The sequence below is a fragment of the Oncorhynchus keta genome, chromosome 24, assembly GCF_023373465.1.
Source record: "Oncorhynchus keta strain PuntledgeMale-10-30-2019 chromosome 24, Oket_V2, whole genome shotgun sequence".
NCBI lineage: Eukaryota > Metazoa > Chordata > Actinopteri > Salmoniformes > Salmonidae > Oncorhynchus > Oncorhynchus keta.
The window spans coordinates 32,208,180-32,220,283 of record NC_068444.1 but is presented as its reverse complement, the minus strand read 5'-3'; the positions used below and the strand labels follow the sequence as shown (position 1 = coordinate 32,220,283).

Below are 12,104 nucleotides of genomic sequence, written 5' to 3'. Positions count from 1 at the left end.
CTTCTTCCTTCTTAATTAGGGCCCAGTGCAGTGCAGGGGCTCTTAACTCAGCAAAACTTCTCTCTGTCTACACTTTCTCTATGGGGAGCTCTGCAGTACTGGCTCTCTCTATTTCTCTATGGAGGTCTCAGTGCTTTCACTATGGGGAGCTCTGCAGTACTGGTTCTCTCTATTTCTCTATGGAGGTCTCAGTGCTTTCTCTATGGGGAGCTCTGCAGTACTGTCTCTCTCTATTTCTCTATGGAGGTCTCAGTGCTTTCACTATGGGGAGCTCTGCAGTACTGGCTCTCTCTATTTCTCTATGGAGGTCTCAGTGCTTTCTCTATGGGGAGCTCTGCAGTACTGGTTCTCTCTATTTCTCTATGGAGGTCTCAGTGCTTTCACTATGGGGAGCTCTGCAGTACTGGCTTTCTCTATTTCTCTATGGAGGTCTCAGTGCTTTCTCTATGGGGAGCTCTGCAGTACTGGTTCTCTCTATTTCTCTATGGAGGTCTCAGTGCTTTCACTATGGGGAGCTCTGCAGTACTGGCTCTCTCTATTTCTCTATGGAGGTCTCAGTGCTTTCTCTATGGGGAGCTCTGCAGTACTGGCTCTCTCTATTTCTCTATGGAGGTCTCAGTGCTTTCTCTATGGGGAGCTCTGCAGTACTGTCTCTCTCTATTTCTCTATGGAGGTCTCAGTGCTTTCACTATGGGGAGCTCTGCAGTACTGGCTCTCTCTATTTCTCTATGGAGGTCTCAGTGCTTTCTCTATCTGGGCACTGACAGTGTGGGGCCAAGCCTGAAGTTCAAAGGTGTGATTGGGGTGTCAGCACTGTGTGTGGATTAACTACAAAAGTGAATGGAAAGTGTTTTGGTTTTACAGCTATGGCACAATGTAATTAAAATGGAGATCACAGTGCATGTGTGTGCGTGTGTGTGTTCTTTATGTCTGGTGCTTTTCAAGAACATTAAATACATTCATATATTCAGCAAACCCTGCCCTCACGTCTGTGACTTCACTTTGTCTGCAAACAGTCTCTCTCTCCACAAACCAAACCCTGCCCTCACATCTGTGACTTCACTTTGTCTGCAAACAGTCTCTCTCTCCACAAACCAAACCCTGCCCTCACGTCTGTGACTTCACTTTGTCTGCAAACAGTCTCTCTCTCCACAAACCAAACCCTGCCCTCACGTCTGTGACTTCACTTTGTCTGCAAACAGTCTCTCTCTCCACAATAGAAATAAAATACGCACATACACACCCACCTACTCTGATGACACATTCCATCTTCCTATAACAAATATTAAAACCCATGATGTGAGAACGAGCATCATCTATCCCCTCTCAGCACTGTGACTGCTAATGCATGATTAAACAGGCACAACAGCACACAGCCAAATGAATGTGTCTCAACGGTGGCCGCACTCGGTCGACGGTGTGTCTTCCATCTATCTACAGTATCATTGCTTTTTCACCTGGATCACTCTTGCACAGACACACACACACACACACACACACACACACACACACACACACACACACACACACACACACACACACACACACACACACACACACACACACACACACACACACACACACACACACACACACACACACACACACAAACACACAATAGCTGCCATTCATCACCTGACTCAATACAATGGGATCTTTAAAGGGACCATCTTTCTGCCATCTCATTTCAGCCCAAAACAGTCCACATGGTCTGGATGGACAGTTGGTTAAGTGACAGGGGTTTGTGCCGAGGGGTGCAATGCTACAGCATGTTCATCCAAGCGCTCTCACCTTCACTGTCATCCCAAAATGTCTGAATCCAAGGATCATAATATCACAAAGAACGGTCCAACTCAAATGAGATGTTCAGATATATTACTATTTTTATTATGGTGTCTTTTCAGTAATGCAATTAATTTTCAGTAATGCAATTTTTTTGAAAGAACAAGGGCACTCATGTCCCATGTCAGTGTGTATGTGAATAACACATGCTCAGTGTACATGCAGCTCTTCTTCTGCACATTCTCCTCAATGATTCCAGAGTCTCCACCTCTCCATCCCGCCCGGTTTTTCCCCTTGCGCCCCTATTTTACCTGCCCTTCCTCTCCTTACTGTTTTCTCATCTTGCTTCATGATATCCATGTCATTGGCTGGAAGTTGTTAAAGGGATTCTCTATGTCTGAATCTACGTTTGTCAGATGTTTAAAAAAACATATATTATTAAGATTGATTTAAACACCATTTTTGAAGTGTGAAAACATCTGACAAGCTTTTGTTTCGTGATGAACCATCCCTTTAATGATGCCAATTCTAGCTCTCTGCTTGTATTAACCATGTCATTACTTTTGATCAGATACGATATCTGATATGCTTATCTCATGCACATTGAATGATCCTCTCCATTGCTCTTTTCACAGGTACCCATCAGCAAAACTACAACCATGTGGTTCTAGGTAGCCCGACACGCACCCACAATGGTAAGGACAGCTAACAGCACTAGCATCCAGATACGGGGTTATGTTCCAATACCCACTCTAGCATGGCTACTACTTAGAATTCATGCCCAGTACATTACTTAGTGTGGATGCTGAATCAGAGCCACACAGTTATTTGTAGAAAGACAAATGTCACTAAATCACTTTTTTTCCCCCAAACCAGGCCATTCTCTCAAAGTAATGTAGCCCAGATTTGGGGAATTAACTTTGAAACACTCTTTTGACACAAATATATGCTACCACTGATGCCAACCTACTCTTCAATTTCTCTTATTGAAAATTAACATTCTCTTATTGAAAATATATATTTTTTATTAACGATAGAATCACAGAAGTGTCACATTTCATCATCATGACCATGTATTCTTTTGAACGGAGCGAATAAAAAACAAATAAATGTCTATCACCTTACTAAAAGGAAATGCGATTGGCTGGGCATCAAGTGAACCTCCATTTAAGGTCACAGTGTCCCGGCTATAGCGTACGACCATCGTACACGTTCCTCCTCTGTCATTAGAAGATGGAGTGCTATTACTGTAACCCCTGCTCTCTGTGAGGAAATCACCCCCAGCTTCATTACATTTACAGATTTTCTTCTGCCAATGTTCTCTATTCATTCACAAGAGCTGGGTTTAGGGGGGATAGAGGCTGATGAATAGATAGGAGGAAGAGTGCTGGTTGCATAAGGACAAAGGGTGAGGCGAGGATAAAGAAGAATGAAAAGGAGAGAAAATAACATTTCTTTGTGTTTGTTTAACATTGGATTGTCCTCTCTGGCTGATGTTCAGTGTCTGCTCAACCCTGTGTAGAAGCCTTCCCCTCCAATGCTTCCGCTGCGTCTTAAGGAGATTCTGTAGTCGTAACGCATCTGCTCCTGTGTGTCAACTCAATGTGTGTTCCATTACACACTGCTAAACCAGACGAGTGTTCCACGAATGAAATACCCCCTGAATTCTATGGGAAACATGAGAAATCCATTCTGACAACACATCGAACGAACACGCTTTGATCACAAGCCACATAAACAGGGCTTGGTATGCCAGTGTTCTGTGTTGCTCCGATAAGGCTGGTCTATGTAGCGAGTGCAACCTCTGCTATCCTCTGTGTGTGAAGCAACTGCTGACCTTCTGTCAATTAAAGAGGGTATACAAAATTGCTCTTTGTACATATGAGGTGCATTATTACTATATCTAAAGGCACATTAGATTTTGGTCTGTTCCGAATACATAAAAATTATATACGTCGTTGGTTTATTCCAGAGGTAATTGCTGGACTGATGGCATTGAATGAGGTGTGTGTTGGTTGGGTTGGTCTGAATGCTGTTTCACACCATCAACATGTTTCTGAACTGTTTGTTTTCCACTTGGGTGGGGTAGCTCACCGATCATTGAGGCGGGGTAAGTCACACACACACGCACACACACATAAACCCACATGAATTAACTCACACACACACCCTTCCATTCACCACCACACCCTTCCACACACTCACCAACCCTTAGCCTTTGTACCTTCCCCTGTCCACATAGTCCGTGGTGTGGCTGTACTGTGCGTGGTGATTTAGCAGTGACGTGTGTTTCTGGTTATGGAGGTAGCTAACAGCATGCCACAGTGTGAGTCTATTTTCCCTGTGTGGAGAGTGTATTGCAGACACTTCTTTCACAGCTGGGTCTCTCTCCTCCCAAATCTCACCCCCCCACAGTTCTCTCCGGACCCCTGCTGTCATCTGTCCTTTTCAAACTTCTCTTTCTTTCTCTTCAACTCTCCCCCCTCTTCAACTCTCTCCTGCAGCAGTCACCCATCCCTCTATTTTTATCTGGCCACTGGAGCCAGGACTTGAGCCGCACCCTGCTGCCCACTGCTCTGCGTGACAGACTCACAGCCAGAAGGGGAGAGAGAGATGGGGAGAGGGATGCAGAGAGGGAGGGAAAAGAGAGTAGTCAGAGGGAGAGAGAGCGGGAGCTAGGAGATAGTAGGAGAGAGAGGAGCAAGATAGAGCGAGGGGAGTTTGAGACGAAAAGGGCAAAGAGAGAGAGAAAGAGAGGGAGAGAGGGGCCAGAGTCCCAGTATGCCCCTCTCTCGCTCTGGCATCACATCGCATCAGGCTGATGAGCGGGTTGCTGCCCTGTCCTAACCCTCTCCCCACCCCACCCCACTCCCCATCCCTCTCCCCATCCCACCCCACTCCCCATCCTCCTCAGATCACAGCACACAAACTGTCACAATCAGGGTCACTCTGAAGCAGACATCCGTTGTTTGATGTGGTGTTGTTATTGGTCCGTTGTCATCTCCTCCGTGCCAAACAATCCCACAGTGCCTAGTGACCGCCTCCTTCAACCCACGTCCCCTAACCCCCCTCTCCTTTCAGCCCACCCCCCACCTCCCAGACTCCACGAAACGCTCTCTGAACAAGTTCCTGTCAGATGAACACCTCCCTTCACTCCCCTCCCTCCCTTCCTCAGCAGCTGTGCTCTACCAGCGTTGCCTTTGTTCTGACTCCGGGTATGTTTTAGGAAGCCTGCCCATTTCCCATCTTGTTTGTTTTGCTGTGTCTCCCCAGAGAACACTAGGATGAGTGGCATCCTGACCTCGCAGACGGAGCCATACGACCTGTCCTCCTCGCGCTCCTTCCAGAGCCTGTCCCACCTGCCGCCCACCTACGAGGCCGCCGTCAAGGCCGACCTCAACAGATACTCCTCCCTCAAGAGACTGAGTAGGTCCTCGCCACAGCATAGTCCAGCGTTAGCAGAAACGCTGAAAGAGCTTCCACTGCCTCGCTGAATGACCTGCATGTTAAAAACTCTAATGCATATGTTAATGCCTACTCTGGCATGTTAAAAACTCTAATGCATAAGTTAATGCCTACTCTGGCATGTTAAAAACTCTAATGCATAAGTTAATGCCTACTCTGGCATGTTAAAAACTCTAATGCATATGCTAATGCCTACTCTGGCATGTTAAAAACTCTAATGCATAAGTTAATGCCTACTCTGGCATGTTAAACACTCTAATGCATAAGTTAATGCCTACTCTGGCATGTTAAAAACTCTAATGCATATGCTAATGCCTACTCTGGCATGTTAAAAACTCTAATGCATAAGTTAATGCCTACTCTGGCATGTTAAACACTCTAATGCATAAGTTAATGCCTACTCTGGCATGTTAAAAAACTCTAATGCATATGTTAATGCCTACTCTGGCATGTTAAAAACTCTAATGCATATGCTAATGCCTACTCTGGCATGTTAAAAACTCTAATGCATAAGTTAATGCCTACTCTGGCATGTTAAAAACTCTAATGCATAAGTTAATGCCTACTCTGGCATGTTAAAAACTCTAATGCATAAGTTAATGCCTACTCTGGCATGTTAAAAACTCTAATGCATAAGTTAATGCCTACTCTGGCATGTTAAACACTCTAATGCATAAGTTAATGCCTACTCTGGCATGTTAAAAAACTCTAATGCATATGTTAATGCCTACTCTGGCATGTTAAAAACTTTAATGCATAAGTTAATGCCTACTCTGGCATGTTAAAAACTCTAATGCATATGCTAATGCCTACTCTGGCATGTTAAAAACTCTAATGCATAAGTTAATGCCTACTCTGGCATGTTAAACACTCTAATGCATAAGTTAATGCCTACTCTGGCATGTTAAAAAACTCTAATGCATATGTTAATGCCTACTCTGGCATGTTAAAAACTCTAATGCATAAGTTAATGCCTACTCTGGCATGTTAAAAACTCTAATGCATATGTTAATGCCTACTCTGGCATGTTAAAAACTCTAATGCATAAGTTAATGCCTACCCTGGCATGCTAAAAACTCTAATGCATAAGTTAATGCCTACTCTGGCATGTTAAAAACTCTAATGCATATGTTAATGCCTACTCTGGCATGTTAAAAACTCTAATGCATATGTTAATGCCTACTCTGGCATGTTAAAAACTCTAATGCATATGTTAATGCCTACTCTGCCTTGTTAAAAAGTCTACACTCGACTCGTTACGTTTATGAAGGATTATACCACACGCCCCTTAAAATGTAGTGATGGGATACGTCAAAATGAAAGGCTACATTCTCATTTTCTGAAAGGGTCCTAATATTCAGTGTATCAGCATTCACAACCTTTCCAGAAAGTGCTGACTCTTGAAGGCATAAACAGAGTGCCTGGATGAGAGGGGACAGACAATTACAAATACACACATCAAACATGCCCCTCCATAACTTCATCAAAACCACACCTCACTGGTATTCCATTCCAATACACCACACAGTCACTCTCTCTCTTTAAAGATGTCTCTTTAGAAAAGCAGCAGCCACCATTTCTCAGTGAGAGCATTTAACCACATTAAGCTCTGTACTGTGCTCTAGTTGCAGCTCTGTATTGATTCAGTGTACTACGCTGGGGTTCATCTCGTCATACTGAGCAGAACACAAATATTCCTTAAGGCTTGTGTAATTGCATCATGGCTGTCCTACTTACATTTGAGTAATTTAGCAAATGCTCTTGTCTGGAGGGTCCTACAGTAGGGATTGCATACATTCAAACACTAGTCCCCCATGGGAATTGAACCCACAACCTTGACATTGCAAGCACCATGCTCTACCAACAGAGCCACATGGGACTAAAGGGAGAGATCTGAATCTATTGTAGTCTAAAATTGAAAGTCGGTGTGTCTAAAGTCGGTACTGTTACACACACACACGCGCACACACGCGTGCATGCACGCACTCACACTGAATCAAATACGAGATCTATTCAACCAAAAAAAGCACCTATTGAGTTTACAGGGTCTAATGGGGAGACTTGAAATCCATAAAATGTATTTCAAAGTGAAGGATCTGATCCCATCAGTGCTTGCTATCTCTCGAGTGGGTCAAAATCGTATACACGTGCCTGTCTCTGGTGTCTCTTGTGCTTGTTATTGTCTAATAGATATTGGACTGCATATTGATTGGAAGATGCTATGTCATTGCATGGGAAATGTCAGTGCTTGAGAAATTGTCTTAATAAGTAATGTTACAAAATGCATGGTGAATGTTGTTGCCATGTTAAAAAACTAACACTGTCCTCAGGCAGTGCCAGCCCAGCCTGACTGTCTTTATCTGCTTCCAAAGCAAATCATTTGCAGCAGCAAATAGCCAAAAGGCATCTTTCTACTGATAGATCATGTAGGATAGAGCCAGAGGCGAGATAGAGACGCATTTCCTTTATTGGAATAATGAAATGGCAAATCTCAGCATCTACTAATACATGTAAATTGATGTATAAATTGAAAGTTAAGCGTACAGTGTGTCTCTGCACACACGTTCATTCCTTTTTCAGATGATTTATTTTCAGCCTGAACTGGCCTTGCCTTCTTCCCCATAGGGAATTCAAATGCATAGTACATGTTTCTCAAATCTATTAATCTATTAGAATTAATGATGACATCTTACTTTAATTTGCTCTTTTATTCATTAAGGAGATGTATATTTCACTGATTTAGGCTCATTTATTTAATAACACACATCATTTCCATGCCAATTAAAAGCCTATACAGTATATATATATATATATATGTATATTTTTGTTATTCATCTGGTAATTCGCTTTAGCCAATCCCCTTTTAGCGCCCTGTCATAATTGACGTTTGTGTGAAAGGACTGATCAGCCTGAGGTGTATTAGAAAGAAGCCTTGTGTCCATCATTTATACAGCTGGATCTATTCTACAATGGTGTATTATTGTTCTCTGGATTCTGGAGAGGTGTTTTATTTTTCAATTTATGAATAATGAATATTATTAACGGATTCATGTTATGAAAGTTCATCTCCATCTGACTTTAGCAGCAAAACATTCAAAGCCAAAGTGAAAAGGAACAGACTCAGAGGAAGACAGATGTCTTTTTGGGTGTGAACTTCAAAGGTTTCCATTTTTTATATATATAAATATATATAATCTCTGCCGCAGCTTTACTTAGTCATGGGCGGCAGGTAGTCTAGTGGTTAGAACGTTGGGATAGGAACCGTAAAGTCTCTGTTTTCGGATACTGGAGCCGACAAGGTCAAGAATCTGTCGATGTGTTTTTTAGCAAGTTATTTCACCCTAATTTGCACCAGGTGTGACGTACTACTATGGCTGACCCTGTAAAACAACACATTTCACTGCACCTATCCGGTATATGTGACCATGAAACATATATTCTTTACATCTTAGTTTGACAGGATGTTTGTATGTGAGCATGTGTGTACTGTACATCTGTGTGTGTGTGTGTGTGTGTGTGTGTGTGTGTGTGTGTGTGTGTGTGTGTGTGTGTGTGTGTGTGTGTGTGTGTGTGTGTGTGTGTGTGTGTGTGTGTGTGTGTGTGTGTGTGTGTGGCGCACGTGATTGTGTGTGTCTGAATATGTCAAATCCGTACGTATGACTAATGGTTGATGCATGGTTCCCAGTGAGTCTCCTTTATAACACATACAAGGTGTGAGGGTGTGATATCACACATCCTGCCAAGACAATCTGGAGACATGCACATATCTCTAGACCTGTTCTTGGACACAACCCGTATCCATGTTCGATTTGTTAATACATGAACGTGCAGATGAATTTTCATCCATGTTACGTGATCCTGCGTCTTTTCAAACAGCCTTTGTGTATGACGTCTTTGTGTGGTGTATGCAGTATGACACTGTTTGTTAACAGACTTGTACGCAACCTTTGGAAAGTCCACAGCCAGAAACGCCGGTAAAATCACAGATGGGGCCAGGATTGTCGTATTCTCGAAGCACCCTTTAGACCCGCTATTCAATCTCCTTTACTTCCCTTTTCTCTCTTTCCCTCCTACTCTCTCTCTCTCTACCTTCTCCCACCCTCTTTCTCTCTCCTAATCCACCTCTTCTGTCTCCCTCTGTCTCTCCACAGCGGATAAAGACGTCGACGACTACTACACCCGCAAGCGTCACCTCCCTGACCTGGCAGCCAGAAGCACCCTGCCCTTACACGTCATCAAAATGAACCAGGAACAAGTACTGCATCTACATATTTGTATAAATCTGCATTTTGTTATGCAGTGGTGCCTGTTCAGAGCATGCATTTACAAAAGTCCCAAGCCATTGAATATATCAAGAGTTGACTGTATCTTCATCCATTCCTCCAACAGCAGCAGCAGCAGCAGCAGCAGCTCCAGAGCCAGCCCACCCAGCCCCAGGTGACCCAGGCCCCACCCCAGCAGCCCCAGGCCCAGCAGGCCCCCAGGAGACAGAGGCCTCCCCGAGTCCAAAGGGCCATGTCTCAGGACCGGGTTCTGTCCCCACACCGAGGCCCCCAGGAAGACTATAGCATCTCCTACGGGATGGGGATGACCGAGCATGGAGGACGAATCCTGTCTGATGAGCAGCTACTGTCTGCAGAGAGGCTGAGGTCTCAGGAACGCCTGCTTCCTCAGGACCGCTTGATGTCCCAGGAACGGCTATACTCCAAGGACCGCATGTACTCCAAAGACAGGCTGTTACAATCGCAAGACCACATGTACCCTAAAGACCGCCACTTCTCCCAAGACCGCCTCTACTCGCAAGACCGCTTGTACTCCCAAGACCGCCTGCTATCTCAGGATCCTCTGATCTCGCCGGACAAAATGATGATGTCGCTAAAGCGTGGTGTAGTTGGCAGCATGTCCGGCGGTTTCCGGGGAAACAACGACAAGTCGATGTCGCACGCCATCTCGCACCCGGACGTGTTCATGCCCACGACACCACTCATGGACCGCTACAAGATGACCAAAATGCACTCCCATCCCAGTGCCTCGAACAACGCAGGAGCGGCAGGCGGAGCAGGACCAGGACCAGGACAAGGGGCACACGCCAACACTCTAGCCATGAACCACACGACTAATAAGAGGCAGCAGTTTGCCTCTAGAAGGACCCACACTGTGGAGCAGCTCCACTACATCCCCCAACACCACCACCAACAGCAACAGCAACAGCAACAGCAGCAGCAGCAGCAGCAGCACTATCGCACAGGCAGCAAGACCGAAGTGACTGTTTAACGCTGGCTAGCACGCTAACGGCTAGCTTAAGAGTGACGCAATGGGTAATGCTAACTCGCTAACAGCTAATCGTTAGTATGGGAAGGATTATGTTTGTGTGGGGAAAGGGATGGGAAGAGACTGACTGTTTGTAAGGTGGGACATGACACTCTGTAGCTTAGTTTCCTGCTAAGTCAATCAAAAGATAATACCCTCATCTCTTTGCCTTTCCGGACTTCACCAGAACCAAGTACTGTATTGTAATAGACTGGAGTTCTTCTGTAGACACAAACTCCATAAAGACTGACTCCAGATAAACATGGCTCAGCTGTGGTAGTGTGCTGTGAAATTGGCAAACTACTCTACTGTTATTCCTGTTATGCCCTAAGCACCAGCTCCCCCATATGAGGGGACATTGATTATATGAGAATACCGAGGCTCAGTCAGCCTTTCTGTCCAACCGTCCAACACAAATCTCTTCTTCTTTGAACTTCTACCGCAACTCTAAAGGGCTTTGCATGGTAAAACACAAGGACTGATCCAATCGATGTCTCCAAGACAAGTGTTGTTGAAAGACACGACAAGACAACCACGGGTGATGAAACCGGGACGGCCCTGTAACAACTTTATAAATATATAAATATAAACTACCGTTTGTAACGCCAGTCTTACGCATAGCTGTAGAGAGATCTTGAAATAAATCAAAACTAACGTTACTAGCACTTTTATTGGTGCCTCAGTCTGAGACAAGTGTTCCATTTTTACTAAATGGAGAATTGGTTTTAGTGGGTTTAAAAAGTACAATCAATTAATGAGATACTCTGTTTCTGTTCTTTCTTTCATAAATTTGTTCGGTGATGGCTAGCTCATAGATGATTGTAAATAAGCTATAATTCTAGAGGCAGTATTATGGACCAGTCCATACTGGTTGGCTTTTGTATTAGACTGTCTAATGTTTTCAGTAGATTCTGAACAAGTAAGTTATAAACCACCACCGTTTCGTGATCAGTTCAGACTAGAAAACCCACTTAACCAAGTATTTGACAGGATAAATGAATACTATAATGTGTGTCTTTTCAACTATGTTTGTAGAATGAGAAGTGAACGAATGTGTTGATAAAAACTATACCACTGTTCATATTTGGATGTAAACTGTGTTCTATTGACTAATATGAGAAGTTGAAAAACATGGTGATTATATGCTTGTTGCAGTAGGGTCAAATAAACCATCCATATTTTTTTAAACAGACAATACTCTTCTGAAATGACTATATTTGTGCTCTGTTTGTTGATGTGTATGAAAAAGAGCATATGTCAATCATATCATTTTACGTTGGTACAGCTGACCAGCATGACCAATCAATACCTGCAGGGGTTTGAAAGGGCTGAGTGAGAGCTGAAGGTGGGGTTTTCGTACACTTACACATGAGAACGTTTAGAAAACGGTAGCCTTTCCTTTGCCTGTACATATTCAAGCAATTGATCATCTCATAGAATAACCAAAATGTGAAAATACATGAAAATACATAATCTCATTAAGTTAAAGAGAACACAAATTAGAGGTGGGATTCATTTTTTCCCATGACACAGTGATCTTGTTTTTC

General features: G+C 43.8%; 1 protein-coding gene across 5 annotated transcripts in view; it reads left to right on the top strand.

Moving 5' to 3' along the window:
* LOC118357734 (protein shisa-6-like) overlaps positions 1–11,746 on the top strand; it is a 68,271-nt gene extending 56,525 nt beyond the window's left edge. For 2 of the 5 annotated variants that reach the window (XM_052478157.1, XM_052478154.1), the window contains 5 exons: positions 2,418–2,477; positions 3,872–3,892; positions 5,056–5,208; positions 9,399–9,502; positions 9,637–11,746. In XM_052478157.1, the coding sequence (XP_052334117.1) occupies positions 2,418–2,477; positions 3,872–3,892; positions 5,056–5,208; positions 9,399–9,502; positions 9,637–10,521 (1,223 nt within the window). In that variant the 3' untranslated portion in view covers positions 10,522–11,746. The remainder of the gene's footprint in view (positions 1–2,417; positions 2,478–3,871; positions 3,893–5,055; positions 5,209–9,398; positions 9,503–9,636) is intronic. The other 3 variants (XM_052478158.1, XM_052478156.1, XM_052478155.1) reach the window with 2 other exon arrangements.
* Positions 11,747–12,104: the final 358 nt, after the last annotated feature.